This window comes from Littorina saxatilis, linkage group LG1 (assembly GCF_037325665.1).
Source record: "Littorina saxatilis isolate snail1 linkage group LG1, US_GU_Lsax_2.0, whole genome shotgun sequence".
In the NCBI taxonomy this organism is placed as follows: Eukaryota; Metazoa; Mollusca; class Gastropoda; order Littorinimorpha; family Littorinidae; genus Littorina; species Littorina saxatilis.
The window spans coordinates 70464250-70488921 of NC_090245.1; the positions used below are offsets into that span (position 1 = coordinate 70464250).

General features: G+C 40.7%; 1 protein-coding gene across 1 annotated transcript in view; it reads left to right on the top strand.

Annotated features, from left to right (window-relative positions):
• The first annotated feature begins 4331 nt into the window (after window positions 1-4331).
• The window catches only part of LOC138977258 (trichohyalin-like), a 67098-nt gene continuing 46757 nt past the window's right edge, over window positions 4332-24672 (top strand). Inside the window, exons 1-13 of the mRNA XM_070350165.1 lie at window positions 4332-4419; window positions 10580-10745; window positions 13798-13881; window positions 14211-14307; window positions 14828-15015; window positions 15534-15650; window positions 16935-17108; window positions 18828-18950; window positions 19211-19411; window positions 21867-22046; window positions 22743-22849; window positions 23145-23305; window positions 24305-24537. Coding sequence (XP_070206266.1) covers window positions 10677-10745; window positions 13798-13881; window positions 14211-14307; window positions 14828-15015; window positions 15534-15650; window positions 16935-17108; window positions 18828-18950; window positions 19211-19411; window positions 21867-22046; window positions 22743-22849; window positions 23145-23305; window positions 24305-24537 — 1734 coding nt within the window. The 5' untranslated portion in view covers window positions 4332-4419; window positions 10580-10676. The remainder of the gene's footprint in view (window positions 4420-10579; window positions 10746-13797; window positions 13882-14210; window positions 14308-14827; window positions 15016-15533; window positions 15651-16934; window positions 17109-18827; window positions 18951-19210; window positions 19412-21866; window positions 22047-22742; window positions 22850-23144; window positions 23306-24304; window positions 24538-24672) is intronic.

Genomic DNA, 24672 nt, shown 5'->3' on the forward strand with positions numbered 1-24672 from the left:
GTCTAGAGCATATTTTTAGTCATTTACGGGTAATGACTAAAGATTTTAGGCATTTCCAGTAATGACTGATCAAAACCGTCATTTCCGGAAATGACTAAATCTTTTAGTCATTACCCGTAATGACTGATTTCCCGTTTTGACTGTAACATATATATACAGAATTCAAGAAACATATATCTATATCTATATACGGCTTGTGTGTGTGTGTCTGTCTGTCTTTCTTCGCGATGCACGGCCAAAGTTCTCGATGGATCTGCTTCAAATTTGGTGGGCATATTCAGGTAGACCCCGGACACAATCTGCTCGATGAAAATTTTCAACACGTGCTCTCAGCGCGCAGCGCTGAACCGATTTTGGTTTTTCTGTTCATCCATTCTCCAGTGTTTTGCGCGTTTATCTCCCTTCCTTCGTGTGGCGTCAATCGCGTACGGTGCGCCACTGCCGGGTACCCGGCTTGTGCGCCACTCACCCGGCGAAGCCGGGTATTGGGCTCTACTTCTTCGCCACTCACCCGGCTATTCGGCTCTACTTCTTCCCGGCGAAGCCGGATATTCATAGAAACCGGCGAACGCGATCATCCCGGCGAAGCCGGTACCCGGCGAAGCGGGTAATCATCTAGTATATATATATATATCCATAGAAGCCGTCCTACCGGCGAAGCCTTATTGTACGGATATTGTTACCTGTGTAAAAGATTAGGGAAAGCATGTCAATATCAAGGCGAAACTTGATTGAGCCCGAAGTATTTTTCGCGAAGTCTTTTTTTTTTACCGAAAATGCAGTGCTAAAGCTTCGTGTAGCCAGCTTCGTGAAGTAGGCTTTGTAAAGTCGACTTTGCCAGGCCAATCTGAGGCTTTATTAAGGGTTCTTTCAGGATGCGCTTTCTGGCGTCTTAAACCTTTGAAAGAGTGTCAGTGTTTTTGTTAAAAAAATGTAGCTTTATGAGGGGTGGAGGGGGGGGGGGGGGTCGGGTCAAATCACTTCGTTGACGCAGGCATACCAAACATGGTACCCACCAATAAATGTAAACTCTTTCTTTGGCAACAACTCTGCATGTTCTGGAGACTCGGTTTTTTTTGTAGTTGTGCAAAGAATAAAATGTAAAATCTCTTAGTTTGTTCTGCAAACCGAATAGTCTTTTCATGTGCTGCAGTAAAATCAAGCGAGACGCACAACTTTTCTACACTGTCACGACTTGCTTGTCACAATAATTTAATAATACTGTTGTCTACATGTCGTACATGTTCATTTTGGAAAAATAAAGACTGTGTTTAATTTCTCTGTTTCGGAAAGGAACTTTGTCTGTTGAATTTGTTTGAAAGACGCAAAACGATGGCCTTATCTTCACCAGCGTCCAACAAGGATTGTATGACAAAAATCAGTTTGATTTGCTTCACATGAATCAAGGACATTTTGGAGAGACAAAACAAACTGACAAATAAAACAAGTTATTGTGTGTGCCATTGTGTATGTCAGTGTGTGTGTGAGTGTGTGTGTGAGTGTGTGTGTGTGTGTGTGTGTGTGTGTGTGTGTGTGTGTGTGTGCCAGTGTGTGTGTGTGTGAGCGTGTGTCAGTGTGCGTGTTGCCTGCCAGACAGCTACACGACACAAACGTTATGCAGAGAAGCCAGGAGAGGGATGAGAAAGTCAGATGGTGGAAGAGGAGAAATTCCTAAGCTGCCCACTGCCTACCGAACGCCATTGTTTCATTGAGCGACATAATTTTGTCTGCCGTTTTGAGAAGTTCATGGGACGCAACTGCTGAAAATGGCAGTGTTTCCAGGTACCGGTTTACGTCCCTTGATTGCCTTGGCGATTTGTTCCGTTGGTTGTCAGATAGCAGCTGCTTTCAAATTGGGGGGATCTTCACAAGCTGGGGTCGGGAGAGGGGGAAGGGGAGTCCACCCTACTTTCCATGTGGTTCTGTGTCTGTCTAGATCTGTCTTTCTTTATTTTTCTTTGTCTCTGTCTGTCTGTTATCTCTCTCTTCTCAGTCCTCTCTCCGCTCTCTCTCTCTCTCTCTCTCTCTCTCTCTCTCTCTCTCTCTCTCTCTCTCTCTCTCTCTCTCTCTCTCTCTCTCTCTCTCTCCCAAGTGTTATAGTTCAGTAATTAAGATTTGAGTGCAAAGCCTTAAAAACAAACTTGAGTGTCTCATTCTTCTTTGCAGTAATAACTTTTTGTAATTACTTAATCATTTTAAAACACACTCATTTAAAACACACACACACAAACACACACACACACACACACACACACACACGCGCGCGTTTGGTCAAACTTTCTGACATTTGAACATCACTCACTTGTGCTGGACAACGCTGGCGTTTGAGTAGGCCCCTACTCTATACTTTCCGTCCTCAAATATCGTGAGCGAAATGGTCACACTTCAAGTACTGGTTTTTACCTGTCAATCGCGCCAGCCTGCATTCTTTGTTTGGGGCTTGAATGTATCTGTCCTGTCTGGCTGACTGAGAAACTTGACAGGTAACCGGCTTGGCTACAGTAGCGACTTTAGGACTGAGGGGGATGGACGGTCCTCTAACTTTACAGCTCGGAGACAACCCGGTCAGTGTAGGATCCGGTCCGGTCCCCCCTCCGAAGTAGTCCCCCGGGGGACCAATTCGTGGCAAAAAACTGCTCTATAATGGTCCCCCCTTAGACATCCAGCCTCGTTTTTCTTGTTACAATGTTAGTAATGTTACCAGCAATTTCAGAGAAAAGAAAGGAAAGAATCAGAGACTGCTTTCATTTCTTCTTATCAGTATTTATTTATTATTCATTTTATTTCATGTGATTTTTCTGTTGAACGGCATTATAAATCAGATCTATTTTATTTTCTGCAAAATATAGTCAAACAAAGAGATTGCTGTCTGTGCACTACATAATACCGGACGAAGATATAGATTGAAAATGGCTTGAATGCCTAAGAAAAACGAGGCTGGATGTCTAAGGGGGGACCATTATAGAGCAGTTTTTGCCACGAATTGGTCCCCCGGGGGACTACTTCAGAGGGGGGACCGGACCGGATCCTACACCGGTAAGGACTTACCGTTGTTTCATAAATAACACTTTGCAGTTGGCGGACTTATTGAGTTTTACAGGCCAGTAGGCCTACTGATATGAGTTGCAGCTTTTTCAAGAATAAATCTTGTTCAAATATTGTTTGTAGAGAGGAGCAAGCATGAGGAATCTCCTATTCTAAAAACTTGTAATAATTACTGGGCAGTAAAAATAAATACCGGGCGGTAGTTAAACGACACGGTTTGACTTTAAAGGACACAGTGTTGCAGCTTTTCGTTCAAGAATACGAGCCCAGGCTGACTGCATGACTCATGAATACAAATCACGGGCGGGGCGCGCCCCGGCCGCGATTAGTACTGAAATGTTTTAATTTTTTACAAATCACGGCCGTTAACAATCCCCCAGACGCTGAAGATAATGTTACTTCAGTTATCACTTCGGGCATTGTAGCTATAGGCTTCTCCTGGAAGTTAATTACTCACTTGAGGATCCAGGGCCGGACCCAGGGGGGGGGGGGGGGGGGGGGTTCCAGGGGTTCCGGAACCCCACCCCTGGAAAAAGCATGTAATTTGCTATGAGTGTTTTGTTTTTTTACTAGTTTTAGCACCAAAATAATGCTGCTCTTAACGGCCCTCAAAACAAGGCCCAGAATGCACGAGATTGCACAGATCAGTTTAACCGTTTTTCAAAAATGTTCCGAGGGAACATGCCCCCGGACTCCCCTAGTTCACGCGCCTGCTTTGCAGGCGCGCGCTTGTGGCTTCGCCACTTCGCTGATTTGCCCCCCCAAAAAAGGAGGAACCCCCCCCCCCCACCCCCCCCCCCCCCCCTTACAACTCATTTGGCCCGTCCGGCCCTGAGGATCACCTAGTAGTTTACTGATCTATATCATCGGAGTCAGTCCGCGCCGCTTTGAGACAGCAATGTGCGGCTCAATATGACACTGTCACATAACTTTTTTTTCTCTTTTTTTTTTTTTTGGGGGGGGGGGGGGGGGGGGGCTGAAACCCCTGGAAACCGCCCTCCCATCCCCCCCTAAGTCAATTTTCCTAAACACTGAAACAGGCGGTGTCTGCACTGACTGTCACCGGCGGCTTGCGCGGCTGCGCTTCCTCTCGGCTTTCAGTCATGTTCAACTCAATTTGTAATTGTTATTTACTTTTATTTTTCCGTGCACTTCTTCCTATTCTACTTTCTCAGTTCTCACTTTTTGAATGTTTCAATTCTTTTTCTGACTAAGCTTATTTAGTTTCGAACTTGGACAGTCATTCGCGGCTTCGCTGATATGAATGTCGTAAAATCAGCGCCGTTTCGAATGACGCCTCCGTTGTGGAGTTTGTTTACAATATGGCGGACGACATGCGGGGACAGGTTGAGACACACGCCTTGAGCCACGCTTGTAAGTTTACCACTTCTCTTAACATTCATTCACTATATCTGTCACAGGGAGGTTGCAAACAGTCGGCAACCGATTTGCCAATCGTTTCTGGTGTGTAACCTGCAATATTTACAGTGTCTGTGACACTGACAGTGGTGGCAGTTTCTGTTTGCGTCGGAATTTGAACGCATCGATTGGGACAGAGGCACTTTCCGGCAGACAGCGCCTGAAGTTAATCAGTCTGTGAATATTGCAAGAAGGAAGTGGAATAATGCATTTTTCAGTAAGGCCAGAGTTACTGGCCATATGTTGCACTTGGTTGGACCACAGGCGGAAGGTATCGTCCACTGGACGTACAGTCTTTCTGTGATAGTAGTACTTAGTCCAGTGGACGATACCTTCCGCCTGTGGTTGGACTTTCAAAATCGATGTTTTCCAACTTTTAAATGAATTTCTATAACATTTAAATGTAGAGCAGCCACGCATCCCCTCTTAAATTACTCTTACTCGTCTTAGTTTTACACTGGCGCACTCACATACACAAACAGACAGAGACTGAAAAATATTTATGCACACACTCCACATCAGCTACCAATAACTATATATAACCAGAATTAATAATGATTTATAAAATTAAAAGAAGACAGATCTTTTTCAGGACACCAGCACGGCAGCAGAAAATAGCAACAAAACAACAAAAGCAAATTTTGGTTGTATAATCATAATATGTGAACATCACATACTTTAATGTTTCCTTGACAACAAGTACAACAGTATTTCTGTCTAGAATTAGAAAGGAAACTGTCTAGAAAGGAAATTGTTCACAAAGAAAGAGAGAAAGACTGGGTCAAAGACTAAAAGAGTGATATTTATAATCAGGGAGCTGTGCTCTATTGATCAGAACAGCACCACTGTCGAAAGCAGGGCTTATGTAGCTCTGTGCCTTGGCTTGTACTGTCAGTGCTGACAGATCCTATCCCTTTCTGTTCAGGTGTATCTTTGGTTTTACCTGGTATATCCTTCCCACCTGGCTTCCTTCTCTGTGTGTGATACCTTGCACAGTGAAGGGATGGGTTGTTTGTGCGCTTGTTACAACAGTTAGTGCCGGTGTGTGCATTCATTGCATTTTTTTTGCAGTGGTGAGGTAATGCGTGTTGTATGAGTGTGTGTATAGACTAGTGCTTGCATTTGTTATTATGGAGGATGTGTTTGTTCCAAGAATGAATCAGGACTGCTACAATTCCTTGTGAATGATTAGTTACACTAAGAGAGTATATCATCCCCTTTTCAGTACTTTTAGTACAATAAAGTGTCAAACTGTTTTTGCGTGTGAAGGACTAAAATAGTTCTTAATTGTAAAGTGTAAGGCCGACGTCTGAGAGAGATCTTTGAAATGAAAGTGCAGGGCTGTTTGGGCGTGCAAGATTTTTTGGGTGTGTGTTTTATTTTGTGCTGGATCGCCTGAAGTTGTTACAATATATTCAATTTGCCAATCAGCTCAGTGAGACTAATCTAATCTGTATGAGTACATTTCTGGTATGTATATATATATGTATATATATATATTAGACTCATTGAGTCATTCCAATTATTGAACTTGATTTTAGCTTGATGTTTACTAAAGCAATACTTAACAAAGCTACATGTAGTTAAATAATAATAGAATGATATGAAAATGGAAAAGTACACGATACCAGTGGCAGTAGTTATAGCTTGGTAAAAACAACAACATTTTCCTGGTCAGATTATAGTCATATCAAAATATTAACCATGTACGGGATTTATATCAAATATAATCTGAAGAATCATGGAGAATGTCTGCGTTTTGTAAAAAAGAGAAAAAAAAGAATCGAAGCGGACATGGATTGTGTGTTCAAAGAAAATACATGTGCTAGTAAGCACAGTAAAGTGTAAATGACCTTTAACCCATATCCTACTTTCTATGAATTAAGGCAAACCCTGATTGTTAACTCTGTGAGTTTTCTTTGAGGATTTGCACTGTTGACAGCATTCACCTGGCCCTGTGGTGTCAAGAGGATTTAAGGGAATAATGTCTTTCTGCCTGTTTGCCTGGATAAATCCTGTTGACTTTTACCTATAGTTTGGCCAATATAATGTTATGTGTAGGATCTCTCTTTGACTTCTGTTTTACTCTGGACTATGTCAATTACATGTTAATTCGCTGATTAGACCAGTGATTGGTGTGTTCTCCACATTGAATGCATGGTTGCTTTAATTTACAGTGGAGTCCAGCTATAACGAACCTGGGTATAACGAAATCCCTCTTTTAACAAACTGCCATTGATTTCCCAGCAGACAGCCTTCTATTTCTTACTTGTTACTTTCCGGCTACATCAAACCTTTTGAACTCATTTGCATAAAGAACCCCTCTTTTAACAAACACGTTTTCATCGCCCCAGAGCCGTTTTGTCTCTTAAAGTCACAAGGCTACAACGAACTGATGTCAATAATTGTCTCCAAAGGCAAAAATACACAAACACAAGTGCACATCGCGTGATGAGCGAACTCTGAACAAACTAACAGCAGGAGGTGCACGGAACAGATCAACCAAAACCGAAAGTTGTGGTGACGTCATGACATAATAATAATAATTGTCAGTAAGTACTGGTGTCACATGACTGATGTGAACCAGTTGATTGGCTAATGGCGATGCGCTTAAATCTGTTAGCGCACTCCTGGAGTGCGCTAACTTTTCCACAGAGCGTATTCTTACACCCTTTGCCAAAGCGAGACTGTACTCTCATCCTCAGAATTAATTAATGACATGTAGCTTATATTCTCCACAATACCAATGATTATGACCATAAATGTCCTGCTTTTCAATTAAAGCAGAAGTGGTTTTTTTCTGACAGATTGCATGCGCCTGTGCCGCCCACAGTTGCACTGATCTAAAAATAGAACCCGCTGTGTCTAATTTTTCAGTTTCGACTTGCGAAGATTCCTCTCATAATTATGCCATGTTGGTGGCATGTACCTTATTATCCACATTACCAAATGATGAGTTAGTATACAATTCCCAGCAGCTAACAGAAAACACAAGTGTTATTCCGATAACGTAGCAGCTAGATCAGCACGTAGCAGACTACACTGAAATACGACTGCATCTGTTCAGTAAATGAATGTTTTCCGTTTATTTTAAGGCAAGAACAATCGGAATCGAAAACGTGTAGGGTTTAGAACGTTCTTACCACAATATACGACTTATTACCAGCCTGCTTTATGTGTGCAGACTCAGTGCAACGGGACGAGCAATTTTTGTTTTTGAAATGAGACTCAGTGCAATAGCCTAGCAGACGACATAAATCCCGCTCAGCAAATTAACATGTTAGGCAAATGTGAACGATAAAACGATGGGGATATAATACGTGTAGGGTTCAGAGCATTCTTACCGTTCATATTTAGTACAAGACTCCCCGATGAGGGAAGATACCACACGAAAAACATGCCACGTTTATTTTGAAAATGGGCTTTCCGTCGACCTTGGCAAGGGGCACAACTCTGCACAGTCAATCTGTCGAAGCTCGATGAAGGTTTCGAACCGCAAATAACTGAAAGCACAGTCCTTTCTCCGAGTTCAAATGAGAGAAAGATCATCACTGTTTAGCTTAACGCTACACTGGAATTTACCAACAGAAATTAAAACAAGAGTTTGCGTGTGATGAAAGCACGACACACGAGACAGCCCACAAAAAAGTAGATCTTCTATACGACCTGATCACACAGTTATGCCTATTCAAATGCGCGTAGCAAAATGTGCGTGTTGTACCTTCTTTTTTCTCTGGCGGTACCGACAATATCGTTATTGAAACAATCCCAGTGCACTAAGGGATTTATAGAGCAAATCTCGAAAATAATTATTGAACTCAGCGCTATGCGCTTCGTTCAATAATGAATTTTCTCGATTTGCTCTATAAATCCCTTAGTGCACTGGGATGTCTCAATAACTTAAATAATAATGCAAACTTTTATAGCGCTATTCTAGAAAAATGTCTACTCTTAGCGCTTTACAATACATACATCGACCAAGCATACTATACACGCACAGGCAAAGAAACCGACCAAACATAACCAACAAACTATACATGCACAGGCAAAGAAAGCGACCAAACATACAATACACGCACAGGCAAGATAACGACCAAACATAAACAAACATACTATGACCAAACATAACCAACATACTATACGCGCGCAGGCAAAGAGAACAATCAGCACATGTAATAATTACTGACAACTAATAATGCAGGCATACAATGACAGTCCAATACACAGCCTAAGCACAAGAACCACAGTAGGCTTCTATATAAAAACGTGTCAACGGTACTATTTACACACACACACACAGTGCTGACACAAAGCGCAGAAAATATATATACACGTTATTTTAGGCGCTAGGTAGGGGGTGAGGTGGGGCGGGATGGGGTGGGTTGGGAAATGCTGGGGGGGGGGGGGGGGGGGGGGGGAAATCACTTGCGCTGAAAGAGGTGTGTTTTGAGATTTGTCTTGAATGTAGTGAGAGAATCTGTGTGTCTGAGAGGGAGTGGTAATCTATTCCAGGTCACAGGGGCTTGATAGGCGATGTACGTCAGCGAAGCTCATGCACATGTGGTCGGTCTTGCTAAAAACAATGGCTGACGAACATGGTTTCGAAATCTGGAACTGTTTTTTTGTTTTCTCCGATCCGTGACCGAGTGACGTGATATAGAACCACGCGTTCGTTTGAATCAATACTCTCCTCAGGCAGTGAAGTCTCCTAAATTGCTCAACACTGTGGACAGTCCGGAGTGCAGTTATGTCCCGTGAATGAGCGAGTCAAAGTTTTATCGTGAAAACTGACGCTTTTCATGCACCTCCCGCTGTTAGTTTGCCTCTCTTTTTGGATTATATTATGAAGCTGTTGAAAACATGCAGAGATTGTACTCTCCAAGGAAAGATCGATGGGACGATCATTTGAAGGTGATTGGGGGAAAACTTGTCTTGAGGCCATTTAGGGTTGAAAACTCTACAGCGAATTACTGATATAACGAACTAAAATGTATCTCCCTTGAGATTCGTTGTACCCGGACTCCACTGTATGTGTGCATTCCATTTTTCTTCTTTACTGATCAAGATTGAGTTTTGGCACTCTTTATACTATAAGCTAATGTTGTTTTTGCATAGTAGGTAAGGCGTATTGACAGTTATAAAGTTTGATAGGTAGAACAATGCATGTACACTCGCTCGCACACACACACACACACACACACACACACACACACACACACACACACACACCAGTCATGGCAGCTTATCTAATTACTGTGGAACTGTGAAGTGACCATTAGGTAAGGTTGGGTTTGTTTTTACTCTACCTGTAGCTATGAACTGCGCGTCTAAGGCTAAAAGCTGTATAAACAACAGAGTAAACATGGAGTAGCTGTTGTGAAGTGGAGGGTTCACATTATACAAAACGTACGACAGTTAAGTGTCGACATAGCACTATATTGTATTGGTTTTCATTCATTGACCAAGAGCCTTTACCGCTGTTTTATAGAGACATCCAATACTTACAGTGGTTTTGCAGACATTGGAAGACACTTTATGGATCAGTGCCGGCTATCTGGTTTCTTTGTCAGTGGTAGGCTTAATTCAACTGTGTTTGCTCAATGCAAACAAAGAAGTGTTTTCTCTGTCTGTGCCTATATGTGGATAGGAGATCTTTAGTGTTAAGAAGAGAAAGATTATGATCAAATAATGTGCTGACATTCAAGGAAGCAGTGAAGAAGTGAGTGTCTTTTACTTTGTTGACATTTTTTACTGGTTCAGGGTCCTTGTGTTTTTTGGTCATTTGAGGTTTCATGTGTCACTGTTGAGGTTTAAACTGTGAACTGTAGAGACTTAGATATTCATATCTTGGGTATTCTGAATGAATTTCTCCAGACTTTATTCGTTATGTTATATTTCGGAAACAGTGTTTGAAGTTAGAATGGTATGCAGATGCGGAAGGAACATGAAATAATCATGTTCGCACGGAGCTGGCACCCACACACGCGCATAAAATCAATCCCCCACAACCTGCGCAAGAAAGATTACTGTGAATAATTGATCAAATACTGCCACAGATCAGATGAACAGCCGTCTTCACCTGGTAAGCTTTGTTCCCAATCTTGTGTAATTGCAGGGCAAGGGAGGCAACCCAAGTGATGAGAAGGGATGTATGTAAGCCTGGAAGGGAGAGAATACAGGCTGTTCTGATGAGCAAGTGAGAGCAAGGAAATATGGAGGGGAGAAACACACCATCCCCGAAACTTGACGGACCCGGGCAGGGTGGCAGATTACTACCAAATGTGAGTACATAAATTTGTTTGTGTGTGGATGGATTGGAAGTGAGAGTGAAAGAATTAGTTGATTGATCCACTGACTGATTGCTAGATTCATTCATTTATTCATTAGTTTGTTTCTTTCGTTCGTTCAATAGTTTGTTCATTGATCAACCTCAAACACACAAACAGAGTCAGGATGCTCAAGACTGCTGAAAAATGAAATCAATTCCTGGAGGAAATGTTGGATTCTTCTAGCTATATTATATGTAGACTTTCAGATTTTGTTCAAAGGTTGAGCAAAGTGAACTAGGCTGTGTGGCTAGGGGTCATGTTTGTCGTGTTTACAAGGTGTTTCTGTTAAAATTCCTTGAGAAAGGTCACTGTAAATATCCGCTTTTAAATGTTTAACTCAGTGCATAATAAGTCTTTGCCTGAAGCATTACAATTGACTAATATGAATAAACTAGTGTATATTTTACCAGAGTCAAGACTGCTCTAGGCATTGTTAGCAATTAATTGTTTCGCTTAGTTATTCATTGTCACGTGTATGCACTGTATGTGGTAGATCTCAGACTATTGAATTGAAATGTAAAAGGTATAAAGCTTGGAAAAAAAACTAAAACTGCTTCAGGGGATGGCATTAGTACGACCATTAATTTAAGTTGTTGAACACGTGCCTGGAACTTTTGAAAGAGATACGTAATATACATGTACTGACTACTATATCTTGGAATATTGCTATTTCATATGTTACGTGGATTTCCATTGGTCAATTGGGCAAAATTGAGCTCAGTGCAAAAGTAATATCGACGACATTTCCGTCGATATCAGTTTTGATATCGACGACCTCTTTATTGCTTCCCCACTTCAAAAACAAAAACACCTAAATTTAAAAACAAACAAAAATATATGAAAATGTAATTATCCCAGAATTTAGTTGAGCAAGTGACTAAAGATTTTTTGAAAGAAAAGACATTTTGAAATACTGAAAAGTACAAGAAAAGCGTGAACAAAAAGAAATAATAATCAGAGGGAGGGATATGGAACAGCCAAAACTGAGACAAATACTTTTGTAATTTCTTTACAGTAAATACAAAATGTCCAGAGAATTAGCAATTATATCTAACATTGACTGACTGTGTGATGATATCTTCTGCTATTTGTCTGTTTCGACAGTGATATAGCGGGGATATAGCTCAGTTGGTAGCGCGCTGGATTTGTATTCAGTTGGCCGCTGTCAGCGTGGGTTCGATCCCAGGTTCGGCGGAAATTTATTTCAGAGTCAACTTTGTGTGCAGACTCTCTTCGGTGTCCGAACTCCCCCCGTGTACACTACATTGGGTGTGCACGTTAAAGATCCCACGATTGACAAAAGGGTCTTTCCTGGCAAAATTGCTTAGGCACAGTTAATAATTGTCTACCTATACCCGTGTGACTTGGAATAATAGGCCGTGAAAGGTAAATATGCGCCGAAATGGCTGCAATTACTGGCCGTATAAAATTTCATCTCACACGGCATCACTGCAGAGCGCCTAGAACTGTACCCACGGAATATGCGCGATATAAGCCTCATTGATTGATTGATTGATATCAAAATCTCGACCTTCGGTCTCGATTTTTATATCACTGTCTCAACAGACCATAGCAGAAGATATCATCACACAGTCCGTCAATATTGGGTACTGTGAGGTTGGAAGGGGGTAATTTTGTATAGTGTCTGCGTGTACTACCACTGTACCTGGGATTGTGTGCGTTTGCAGGGAGAAAGATACATAACTGTTATATGAAGTCTTATATCGCGCATGTATCTCCAGACTCGGACTCAAGGCGCAGGGATCTATTTATGCCGTGTGAGATGGAATTTTTTTTTTTTACACAATACATCACGCATTCACATCGACCAGCAGATCGCAGCCATTTCGGCGCATATCCTACTTTTCACGGCCTATTATTCCAAGTATTTTGGTGGACATTTTTTATCTATGCCTATACAATTTTGCCAGGAAAGACCCTTTTGTCAATCGTGGGATCTTTAACGTGCACACCCCAATGTAGTGTACACGAAGGGACCTCGGTTTTTCGTCTCATCCTAAAGACTAGCACTTGAACCCACCACCTGACGGGCGCTGTGGCGGGGTGGTAAGACGTCGGCCTCTTAATCGGAAGGTCGAGGGTTCGAATCCCGGTCGCGGCCGCCTGGTGGGTTAAGTGTGGAGATTTTTCCGATCTCCCAGGTCAACTTATGTGCAGACCTGCCAGTGGCTTATCCCCCTTCGTGTGTACACGCAAGCACAAGACCAAGTGCGCACGGAAAAGATCCTGTAATCCATGTCAGAGTTCGGTGGGTTATAGAAACACGAAAATATCCAGCATGCTTCCTCCGAAAGCGGCGTATGGCTGCCTTAATGGCGGGGTAAAAACGGTCATACACGTAAAAATCCACTCGTGCAAAAAACACGAGTGTACGTGGGAGTTTCAGCCCACGAACGCAGAAGAAGAAGAAGAAGAACCCACCACCTAGGTTAGGAAAGGGGGGAGAAAATTGCTAACTGCATGGCTATGTTCGATGTTAACATGAAGTACCTTTTTCACAGCTGTTTAAGGGATTTCTGTTGCTCAAGTAATACAATGTTTTGAGTTTACTGCTAAAAGAGTGACTGTAAATGTTGCATGTCAGGTGATACAACACTTGAAAAAAGATTACATCAGGTAGTCTATTTCTCTCTCTCACTTGGAGAAGACTGCATCATTTGTCTCGCTGTCCGGGCTGACATTATAAGTGTGATCGACAAGAAGAACAAGTCTATTTCTCTAACAAAATCATGAAGGATTACGTTTTATTTTAAGATTTCAGTGACTTAAGAGACTTCACCTACAAAGAAGTATGAAAAGGATCTAGTAGCTAGGTGAAGATCTTTATCTCTTTGTTGAAATGTTGACTGAGTTATAAGGCTAATGTAACAGCTTGACATACATCAGTCAGAACAAAATCAGTTACTGCATGTATTGACTTCATCAGTAAATAAGTAGAGTTAATGGTCGGAGACAGCAAAATGTTTTCTTTGTGTTTGTTCAGATAACAGCAGATATGGCCAGACGGCATGCTGTGATCAGTCCTCGGACAGTGTCCGCTGATGCCAGGAATTTCATAGTGGAGAAGGTAAGCTTCCCTTGATAGAATTTTCATATTGATGTTGTTGTGAAATTGGAGTAATTTTTCCGTTGCTTGTTGGTTGGGCTTTACTTCAAGAACAATTTAACACACAGAAAATACCCCTAGCGTTTAAATATTTGGAACTACGAACGGCTCAAAAGGCGTTGCTTTTTTTATAATGTTCAGTGAGGACAGAAGCTAGGGTACTGCAACTAGAAATGTCTAGTATTATACTGATAATGAATTGAAACAAGAGTATACTGTATGCAACACACTTATAGCTGTTGTGATCACTGATACACTTACAGATGTTAATGCTTTATTTGTTGAAACAGGAGTTGCTGGAAAGTCAGATGAGGAAAGTGCAGCTGGAAAACTCCACTCTACAGACAGAGAACAAACTTCTGAAAGAAAAGTACAACAGAGCTACAGGTATAATGCTGAATATGTTTTAAAGGCACAGTCCTTCGTCGGTAAACAACTATGATCACAATCTCAGATTCTTAATCCAGGCTTTTTACATGGAATAAGACCATCCCTCCACTTTGACTGAATAATTCTAAAATTCATGTAAATCCGGGGGCCTGGTAGCTCAGTTGGTATTCTAGCCCTCATAGATTTGTAATCCTCCTGTCACTGGTTCGAATCCAGACATGGGTCACCATTACATGCAGACTGAGAGATGGTGTCCATGTCCCACCTTCGTGTCTCCACTGTGGTACGCAAAAGATCTCGGTCTTTCTACCAGAAGTGCAGGTGGCTGATTACACCCAAACACGTACACACCTGGGTGAGTGCGACTCTTGTTGCTGCTACCTTTCCACTGAGAGGAAGCGAGCCGAATTTTGCAGCGATAGGATAATAAGGTAATGAAATTGAATTGAAATCCATCAGAAACACTCAACTAATAATGATATTGAAAATGTATGATAAAACTGTTATGATTTTTCAGCCCGAATCAGTGAACTTGAGAGTCGTCAGTCTTCACTGGAGGAGGAGCTGGAGGGTGTACAGGACAACATGGCCGCTGAGATGAGTCGAACTGCTCGCCAGGCTCGAGCAGAGTCTGACAGAGAACTGGAACAAAAGCAGAACAAGATTTCTTCACTTTCGCGCGAAAATGATAAGCTTCAAAATGAGGTGAGCGTAACCTTTGTATCGTTGCTGTATGGCTGTATAAGAAAAGATGAGGAAACATAGATATAAAAAAGCTATGGAAAGGAATAAACTGGGCTGACTCAATATTAACATTATGATAGTATATTCAATTCTGATCACGATAATGGCTTGCTTATAATTCTTCTTCTTCTTTATTGATCTTTTGTCAAATGAATTGCATGCATAGACCATTGAATACAATGCTCAGGCTGTTATATATTTATGAAACGTCTTCTTCATTTCATTCAAATTGGATAAATGGCAGCCTATAGCTCTATCATTTAACAACACGTAAGTTCGTTGTTTCTGTGTTTATTTGTGAATGCAATTAAATCATGTGTAATTGTCAGTAATTTTTGAGGGAACCTACAGCTGACACACAATCAGATGTTTGAGATGGGTTGCTGTTTTTAACTGCATTTATTGAGTTAGCAATTTAGAATTGCTGAACTGTATCTGCAGGTGTGCCAGGAACTGTTTGTGACTTTTTTTTTTTACAGATCAAGCATCTTCGGCAGAAGCTGGATTCCGCAGCCAAGGAGGTAGAAGATGTGAAGAAAAGTTCTGATCGCACCAGAGCCTTGGACGCACAGAAAGATGAAAACTCTGCCCTAAAAGTAATATTCTAAAGTATCTTTTCTTTTCTTTTTATATTTAGTCAAGTTTTGACTAAATATTTTAACGTAGAGGGGGGAATCGAGACGAGGGTCGTGGTGTATGTGTGTGTGTCTGTCTGTCTGTCTGTGTGTGTGTGTAGAGCGATTCAGACTAAACTACTGGACCGATCTTTATGAAATTTGACATGAGAGTTCCTGGGTATGAAATCCCCATACGTTTTTTTCATTTTTTTGATAAATGTCTTTGATGACGTCATATCCGGCTTTTCGTGAAAGTTGAGGCGGCACTGTCACGCCCTCATTTTTCAACCAAATTGGTTGAAATTTTGGTCAAGTAATCTTCGACGAAGCCCGAACTTCGGTATTGCATTTCAGCTTGGTGGCTTAAAAATTAATTAATGACTTTGGTCATTAAAAATCTGAAAATTGTAAAAAAAAATAAAAATGTATAAAACGATCCAAATTTACGTTTATCTTATTTTCCATCATTTGCTGATTCCAAAAACATATAAATATGTTATATTCGGATTAAAAACAAGCTCTGAAAATTAAATATATAAAAATTATTATCAAAATTAAATTGTTCAAATCAATTTAAAAACACTTTCATCTTATTCCTTGTTGGTTCCTGATTCCAAAAACATATAGATATGATATGTTTGGATTAAAAACACGCTCAGAAAGTTAAAACAAAGAGAGGTACAGAAAAGCGTGCTATCCTTCTTAGCGCAACTACTACCCCGCTCTTCTTGTCAATTTCACTGCCTTTGCCATGAGCGGTGGACTGACGATGCTACGAGTATACGGTCTTGCTGAAAAATGGCAGCTACTTGACTAAATATTGTATTTTCGCCTTACGCGACTTGTTACTGTTGCTACACAATCTTCACAGAGAATCAGGTCATATTTGCGTGGTGTGTGTGCGCTCGCTTGTGTTTGTGTTTGAGCGTATAAGGTTGTTGTTTTACAACAATCTGAAGCATCAAGAGGAATGATAAATCTCAAATACCTGAAATGAAATTGACAACCAGTTATATACTTTGACTGCATTGGCATTCATTTGACTGGTTTCGTCCTGACAAATACATTGCAAAAACTATGATTTAGACGGAGGTTCCACTGTAATAATAATTCATAATATTTATAAAGCGCGTGTATCCAGGGTTAAATCCTGCTCTGAACGCTGTACAATCATTGGGGAACAAAACAATAACATAACCTTATTTACAGTGCAATCATACACATATCAATGAATAACACCTTGCACTATTTCATCCTCTTCAGACAGAGATAAAGAAGCTGCAAGAGCTGCTATCGTCCAGTGAAGAGCAGTCAGAGGCAGAGTGTCAGAAGAGCATCAAGCTAAGTCAACAGCTGGCTCAGGTGACAGAGATCAATGACTTGTTACAACTGCAGCTGGACGCTGGGGGCTCTACTGGCACTGCTGCTGAAAAACGGGTGAGAAATTAATACTTGAGTAACTGTTCAGATAAGATAGGATAAGAATACTCGAATGTTATTTTATTGTACATAAACGGGAACATTTGTCTTTTGGCACCACATGGGCACATCGCATTACTCATAACACAAAGACAACAATAAAGTTCCCTGTTGTCTCCAGATAAAGAGGACTGCTGAATAGGTCAATTGGACCTGGACTGAGAATACATATAGGTCCGAATGTCCTGCCTACAAAAAAAAGTTCACCCAGAAGAGCTCCTAGTTCTACGTCATGTCAAGACTATTGGACAGTCGACCGGCCAGGTGTCAGAACAAAGCATCAGATCAAAAACCAAAGACCTAGGCTTGCAACACAGACTGTTGCTATGCATTTATAAGACTGATTTTTAGGTAGGATAAGGTAAAAGGATGACAGAGGCATTTTGAGTGTCAAAATCATGGGTTCATTAATCTTTGAAGACGGACAGTAATCAGTGGACTTCTTGCATGTGTTTAATCAAAAGGACATGTTCTTAGCTGGTATTCATTGAACCATTTCACAGGTAATTGAAATCAGTGTGTAGCGTTATTATGATAAGCATTTAAGTTACCTAAAGTGAAAAATGGATAGGTATATAGGTAAACCTTTGCTTTGCGCTAGGTGAATGTTGACATTTGCATCAGATGAAGGGATTTTAATGTACAGTGGAACCTCCCTTTTAAGACACCCAATTTAAGACTTCCTGACTTTTAAGACCTTAATTTTTTGGATTTTCTTTTCGCAACCTCTGTTAATTTACCTACGATTTAAGACTTCCTTCTTTTTGACTCACATGCGAAGCAAAAGTGAGTCTATGTACTCACCCGAGTCGTCCGTCCGTCCGTCCGTCCGTCCGTCCGTCCGGAAAACTTTAACGTTGGATATTTCTTGGACACTATTCAGTCTATCAGTACCAAATTTGGCAAGATGGTGTATGATGACAAGGCCCCAAAAAACATACATAGCATCTTGACCTTGCTTCAAGGTCAAGGTCGCAGGGGCCATAAATGTTGCCTAAAAAACAGCTATTTTTCCCATTTTTCCCATTTTCTCTGAAGTTTTTGAGATTGAATACCTCACCTATATATGATATATAGGGCAAAGTAAGCCCCATCTTTTGATACCAGTTTGGTTTACCTTGCTTCAAGGTCAAGGTCACAGGAGCTCTTCAAAGTTGGATTGTATACATATTTTGAAGTGACCTTGACCCTGAACTATGGAAGATAACTGTTTCAAACTTAAAAATTATGTGGGGCACATGTTATGCTTTCATCATGAGACACATTTGGTCACATATGATCAAGGTCAAGGTCACTTTGACCCTTATGAAATGTGACCAAAATAAGGTAGTGAACCACTAAAAGTGACCATATCTCATGGTAGAAAGAGCCAATAAGCACCATTGTACTTCCTATGTCTTGAATTAACAGCTTTGTGTTGCATGACCTTGGATGACCTTGACCTTGGGTCAAGGTCACATGTATTTTGGTAGGAAAAATGTGTAAAGCATGTGAGTCGTATGGGCTTTGCCCTTCTTTTTCAGGCTTAATTTTATCAGATTTTGGGGTGTTCTTAAAAAAAAAGGGGGTTCCACTGTATTGTTCTGAAGTCAGCTGCACCACTTGCCACTCAACTCATTTCACAATCAGGATGTTTGCCAAGAGTTGAGTGCAGTTTAAATTATTTATTGTCTGCAGGTGTTATCTCTGGAGCAACGACTACGTGTGACGGAAGAGCGACTGACACAGGAGAGGGCAGACAGGGCCGGCAGTCTGTCTCAGATAGAGGAGAAACTGCTGACTGACAACGCCAAACTACAGGTAGGAAAGGAGTTGTCTTTGAAGTGGAAAGAATGCCATAGTGATTTTCACAGCAAAGGGGAATAATTCACTCTAATTGGCATAGTTTTGTGAATATTATTCCCTGGTTGGTTTCACTTGTTGTTTAACTTATACATGTGTTTTCAAAAACAGATTCACCTGGATCAATCCCAAAAGGGTATATATGCCTTGAGAATGTGTGCTTGTTTCTGTTTTATCAGTTTACATTTCAACCACATTTATTTCGTTCTTCTTTGAAGGCATCTGAAAAAGAACTGAGACGACAACTTCAGCGAGAAAAGGACAAGAATCGTAGCCTGGAGCAGCGATCACATGAATACCGTGAAGAAAACATGAAGCTAAGGCTGGCTCTTCCAGACGATGATGACACCATCTCGCCATACAAAACTTACGACATTCCAAACTCAACTCATTCCTCTCAAAGACAAATGACCAAAAAGGTAAGATGGGGCTCATGACATGTTCTTTGCTCCCTGTTATGGCGTAATTGTACCATGTTTCACTAACACTGTGTGAATGCACGATGAAGAAAGTTGAGGTGTGATACAGAGCAACACAACTTGTGAGGCAGTAATTCACAACTTTGTATACATTATGATTGTTTTGGGTGTGTGTGTATGCCTTTTCTCTTTTCATTTTTTGAAGTATTGTCGGGGTTTTTTTAGGTTAAGAATTGCTTGTTTGGCATGACCTTTATGATACACACGTATTTCAGTTTCCCCAAAAGTATTTTACAGGTTTTACCAATTAAACCTTTTATTCTTGAGTTACCAAGAAAATGGAAAACAATTAAGCAAAGGAAGAAGTATGAGAAAGGAACAGATGATTGAGCATAACATATATGGTGCAGTGCCAAAAGGTCGTTTGTGAAATGTTCATTTTACAACAACAAAAATATTTATGCAGGACAGTATCAGGTTGTCCTACATGAAAGTTTAGTGTTTGCAGAGTACATTTATGTTGTTCAAAAGATAACTCTCTATGTAATTATTACACAAGGATCAATATTTGACGAAAGTAGTCTGCGCGCGGATGCAACATTTGACACAGTGTTGGGTGGAATATTGCTCTAATGGTAAATAAGGACAACAATGTTTATTAAGCTTAAAGACACATTAACATAAACTAAATGACCTGGTATGATACAAATATTCAGTGAAATTATTTTCTCAGATAATTTCTGGAAACACTGTGTCATATGTTGCATCCGCGCATGTAGACACGGAAAAGTTTGTACAAAAACAAGAAATCAAATTTGTGAAAGAATAAAACCACATTTATTTAATAACAAGGAGTGCATCCAGCTTGCTCATTCAAAACAAGAAGCTGTAGGACAACTGACAAATTGCAGACTTGCATTTGTTTGATCGATTGCAACCAAAACTAGAGACACAAAAATCGATTGCAACCAAAACTACAAGGACACAAACATTAGCCAGAAAAAGATGTTTTCCTTATTCATTTTGGGGGGACTTTTTTGTTCGGGGGATGGTCAAATATGATTTTGCGAAAAACACTAATTATTAACGTTATCCTAACTGACATATTTAGCTGTACAAACGATAAATAAAACATAACTTTCTGTAGATAAATGAATAGATAGTGTTACTTGATCATAAAACATCATCTTTCTGTCGACTATCACTTTGATTTTCTTGTAGTTGTGTAAACAGCACCATTTGATCAACCAAGAACGCTAAAATATCACAGAGACATGAAATATGAAGTGTCACGGTAACGATCGCAACATTTAACGTGGATGCAACATTTTGAAAACAACGACACAAGATTAAAAACTTACCATACCGCTCGAACATCGCCATTTTTAACGCGAAACCGGAAGTGGTGTTTTCAGGGTGTCGAGTAGTTACCATACGTCAGTTGGTTCGACTGGGAACATCCAGTGTGTTCAGAAATTGATAAATTAACGGACGCAACAAAAGGACACAAATGTGCGCACTTGTTTGCTATTCCCCAAAACATGTTGTTTTGGATCTTTTAGTTAAGCCAAACTCTTTTATTTTACGACCAATCATGTTTGCCTTTCCTTTTCACCCATTTTTTGTAGCCATACGCTGGCAGGTGACAGCAGACGAACTTTTCGTTTTGCATGACGAAAAGGACACAGGGCGTTGCAATCGGTCATCCAAATTGTCTCCTGTAATTTTTCACGTCATACCTAAAAAAACAAACATTGTAGCTGTGAAAATAAGATAAGCAGACGTTATATATCAGACCCGCTCAGTCTGACTGTTTGTTGCCAACCCTGAGCTTCCTTGTGGGGGATCACTTTTGGTCACAGGTAATCTTGCACTTTTCGGGGTTGATTTTCTCCACAATTTGGTGATATATATATATTTTTTTACAGGATTGGCTTGAAGTTAAAAGCTGAATCTGTCTCCACTATCTCTTATAACATCCCTACTCAGAATAAAATTAAAAAATTTAAAAAAAGTTAACAAGGGTCAAAGTTCTGTTTATTTGAAAATAACAAGTGACCATAAACGACCTTTTGGCACAGCACCATATATAGATATAAAACATCAGAAATTGTGAAATAAACAATTGAAAGTCAGCAGACTTTCTTCCGAGATTTGTTAAAATCTCTTAGCAGAGAAAGAGAGAGAAATAAGTATCCCTTCACAGACAGCCTATTGGGAGCATCAGACCCTCCCCAAGGGTAAATGTAAATATAAATGTACCTCATTTTGATACAGTTGCAAATTATGTACCTTAAGGTAATAATCACTTCAATATCTCACAGATCAAAGAAAGCCTCATGTAAGTTTTCTTTTCACATTTTGCCATCACCTTTCTGTCATATCACTCTAACTGCATGATGCATGTCACTTGACCTTCTCTGCACTTGCATGCCCTTGATCTTGACCATGCCAGACGGACAGTGTCAAGGCCATCCTGAAAGAACTGGAGCAGGAAGGGGTGGCAGAGGTGGAATCAGAAGCCGTCGTCTGGTTGTGGAACCAACGACAACAGCAGTTGAAACAGCTGCGAGAATGGCACGTCTACCTTACTGACCTTCAGCTGCCTGACAAGGACACCAGCGAAGGGCTTAAGGTTTGCTTGAATGCGTGTCCTGAGGTAGTGATAGCTCTTTTTATGTGCCTGTGCAAAGAGTGTGCTATTTCTTTGTTTGCCCGTGTGTGTGCATTTGTTCTGTTTCTTTGTCTTTTATTTGGTGGGTTTGATGATTTGAATATTTTTTTTTTAAAGCAAACTTTACAGGTAATTAAAAAGCAAGAACATTATTTTCAGTGTCATGGGTTTGTGTGACTGTCCAAAAGGTAGCACAGGAAAAGTATAGTATCTCAGGAGTTGAGTTGCTTCATGAAAACCCGAAGAGAACACACAAAAATAGTTTAAGTTGGCAAGCCGCAGGACCTTTTTTTTTCTACGATAAATGGAGACAGCATCATTTTAGTGTCCTTCATTGGAATAAGAAGCTCATAGAAAGGGATTTTACACTACGCATGTCTTCAGAAGACATTAAAGGGAAACTCTGGCTAAGCTATAGAACGAGTAATGACAGACATATTAAGGTGTTTGTGAAAACAGTATTTTATACATGGTTACAAAGCCATGGATATTATGATATAAAGGAGCACAGCAAGATAGATTTATAAATGTGCTCTTTGAAACAAAAGAATAAACACAAGGTGTTCTAGTTGTTTTGAAGGTGTCCTAGCTTTCATCCGCAGATACCATTCTTTACCCTTAACACTGTTTCTCAAAAGTGTATGCGTCTGATTTCAGTTACTGCGGGAGAAGCTTACAGAGTATGAGAAGAAGTTCAAGGAAATGGAGGAGAAGACAGATGACATCCAGGCAGAGAAAGTCACCATCGACAGCACTTACAAACAGTGAGTTGAATTTTGTGTGGCATATGGTTTGTTGCTTTCTGGTATTAATGAATTTAGTTGTCAGTATGCCATTGTGAATGTGGGAGAAAAAAGTGTGTCTATGTGTCTGTGTCTCTCTTAGTAGGCTTCAGATAGATCGAAGGAGAGACGGAGTGAGTGACCTTGAGATTCTCAGACAAAAATGAGAAAAAACAGAGGCAAAAACAAAGAAGCAGATAGGTAGCTGTCTTTAGTCTTAGGAGTCTAGGTACATATATCTGATCCCACTCTTTGAGTTATTGTTTCTATTTTCCAGACAACTATCAATTTTGGTCAAAGAGCGTCACGAAGCTTTTGCCCGTCTCAAAACACTGGAAGATCTGATGGATGCCTTGAGGAAAGAGAGTGAACTGTTACGCCATGGTCTTGCTACCACCCCCACTCCTACCGACAACAAAATGGCTATTGGCAGTGACGGTATGACATTCGGTGTGTGAGTGTGTGTGTCTGTCTGTCTGTCTGGACTGGGTGGCCGAGTGGTAACGCACTTGCGCTCGGAAGCGAGAGGTTGCGAGTTCGACCCTGGGTCAGGGCGTTAGCAATTTTCTCCCCCCTTTCCTAACCTAGGTGGTGGGTTCAAGTGCTAGTCTTTCGGATGAGACGAAAAACAGAGGTCCCTTCGTGTACACTACTTTGGGGTGTGCACGTTAAAGATCCCACGATTGACAAAAGGGTCTTTCCTGGCAAAATTGTATAGGCATAGATAAAAATGTCCACCAAAATACCCGTGTGACTTGGAATAATAGGCCGTGAAAAGTAGGATATGCGCCGAAATGGCTGCGATCTGCTGGCCGATGTGAATGCGTGATGTATTGTGTAAAAAAATTCCATCTCACACGGCATAAATAAATCCCTGCGCCTTGAATATGTGCGCGATATAAATTGCATAAAATTAAAATTTAAAAAAAATCCCTGCGCTTAGAACTGTACCCATGGAATACGCGCGATATAAGCCTCATATTGATTGATTGATTGATTGTCTGTCTACATGTCTGTCTGTGTTCATGCTCATGAACACTTTTGTGCATTTGTTGGAAAAAACTTCTCCAGAGCACTTTGGCCAAAATGTGCCACTAGATACTTTGCTGATTGCATTCTAAGGCATGAGCTTACTTAGAACTGCATGATGCTAGTTTGTTGTCCTTTCCCATCACCATCCCTTTTTTGAAGTAAATCTGGTGTCATCAAAATTAAGCCGGAAAAATACACAGTGTCGCTTGACAATTGCTGATTGGAGCTCTGAATCAGTGCGTCAAACACTTGTCAGTCTACAAAGAAAAAGAAATGCTGGGGCTTGGGTTTATCACCTCCACACAAACTCTTGATTTGAGTGTACTTTAATCTTTTGTTATCGTACTTTTATCTTCTGTTATCGTTTTCTTGTTCATATTTCATGGGTCATAATCTCTCCTGCAGTTCAATTGGAGTCCCTCAATGCCGAAATACAGACCCTTGAATCAAGAGCATCACAGCTCATCCGCAAAAACAAAGCCCTAGAGATGGAGATGGATACGCTACGAGCCCAGGTGTCAGCACGAGACATTGCCCTTGAGGAGGCATATGCAGAGGTCAAGGCTGCTCAAACTCAGAGGTCACAGGGTGAAGAATCGGCTGTGCTTAAAGAGAGGATAGAAAGTCTGTCAAACGAGGTGAGAAATGATCTGTTTGAAATGTGTTTGTGTGTGTGTGTGTGTGTGGTTTCAACTATGGGTCCCTTGAAAGACTATGACATTGAAAGGGAAGAGCGGAAACATGGATGATACTTATTTTGAACCATGTTCTTT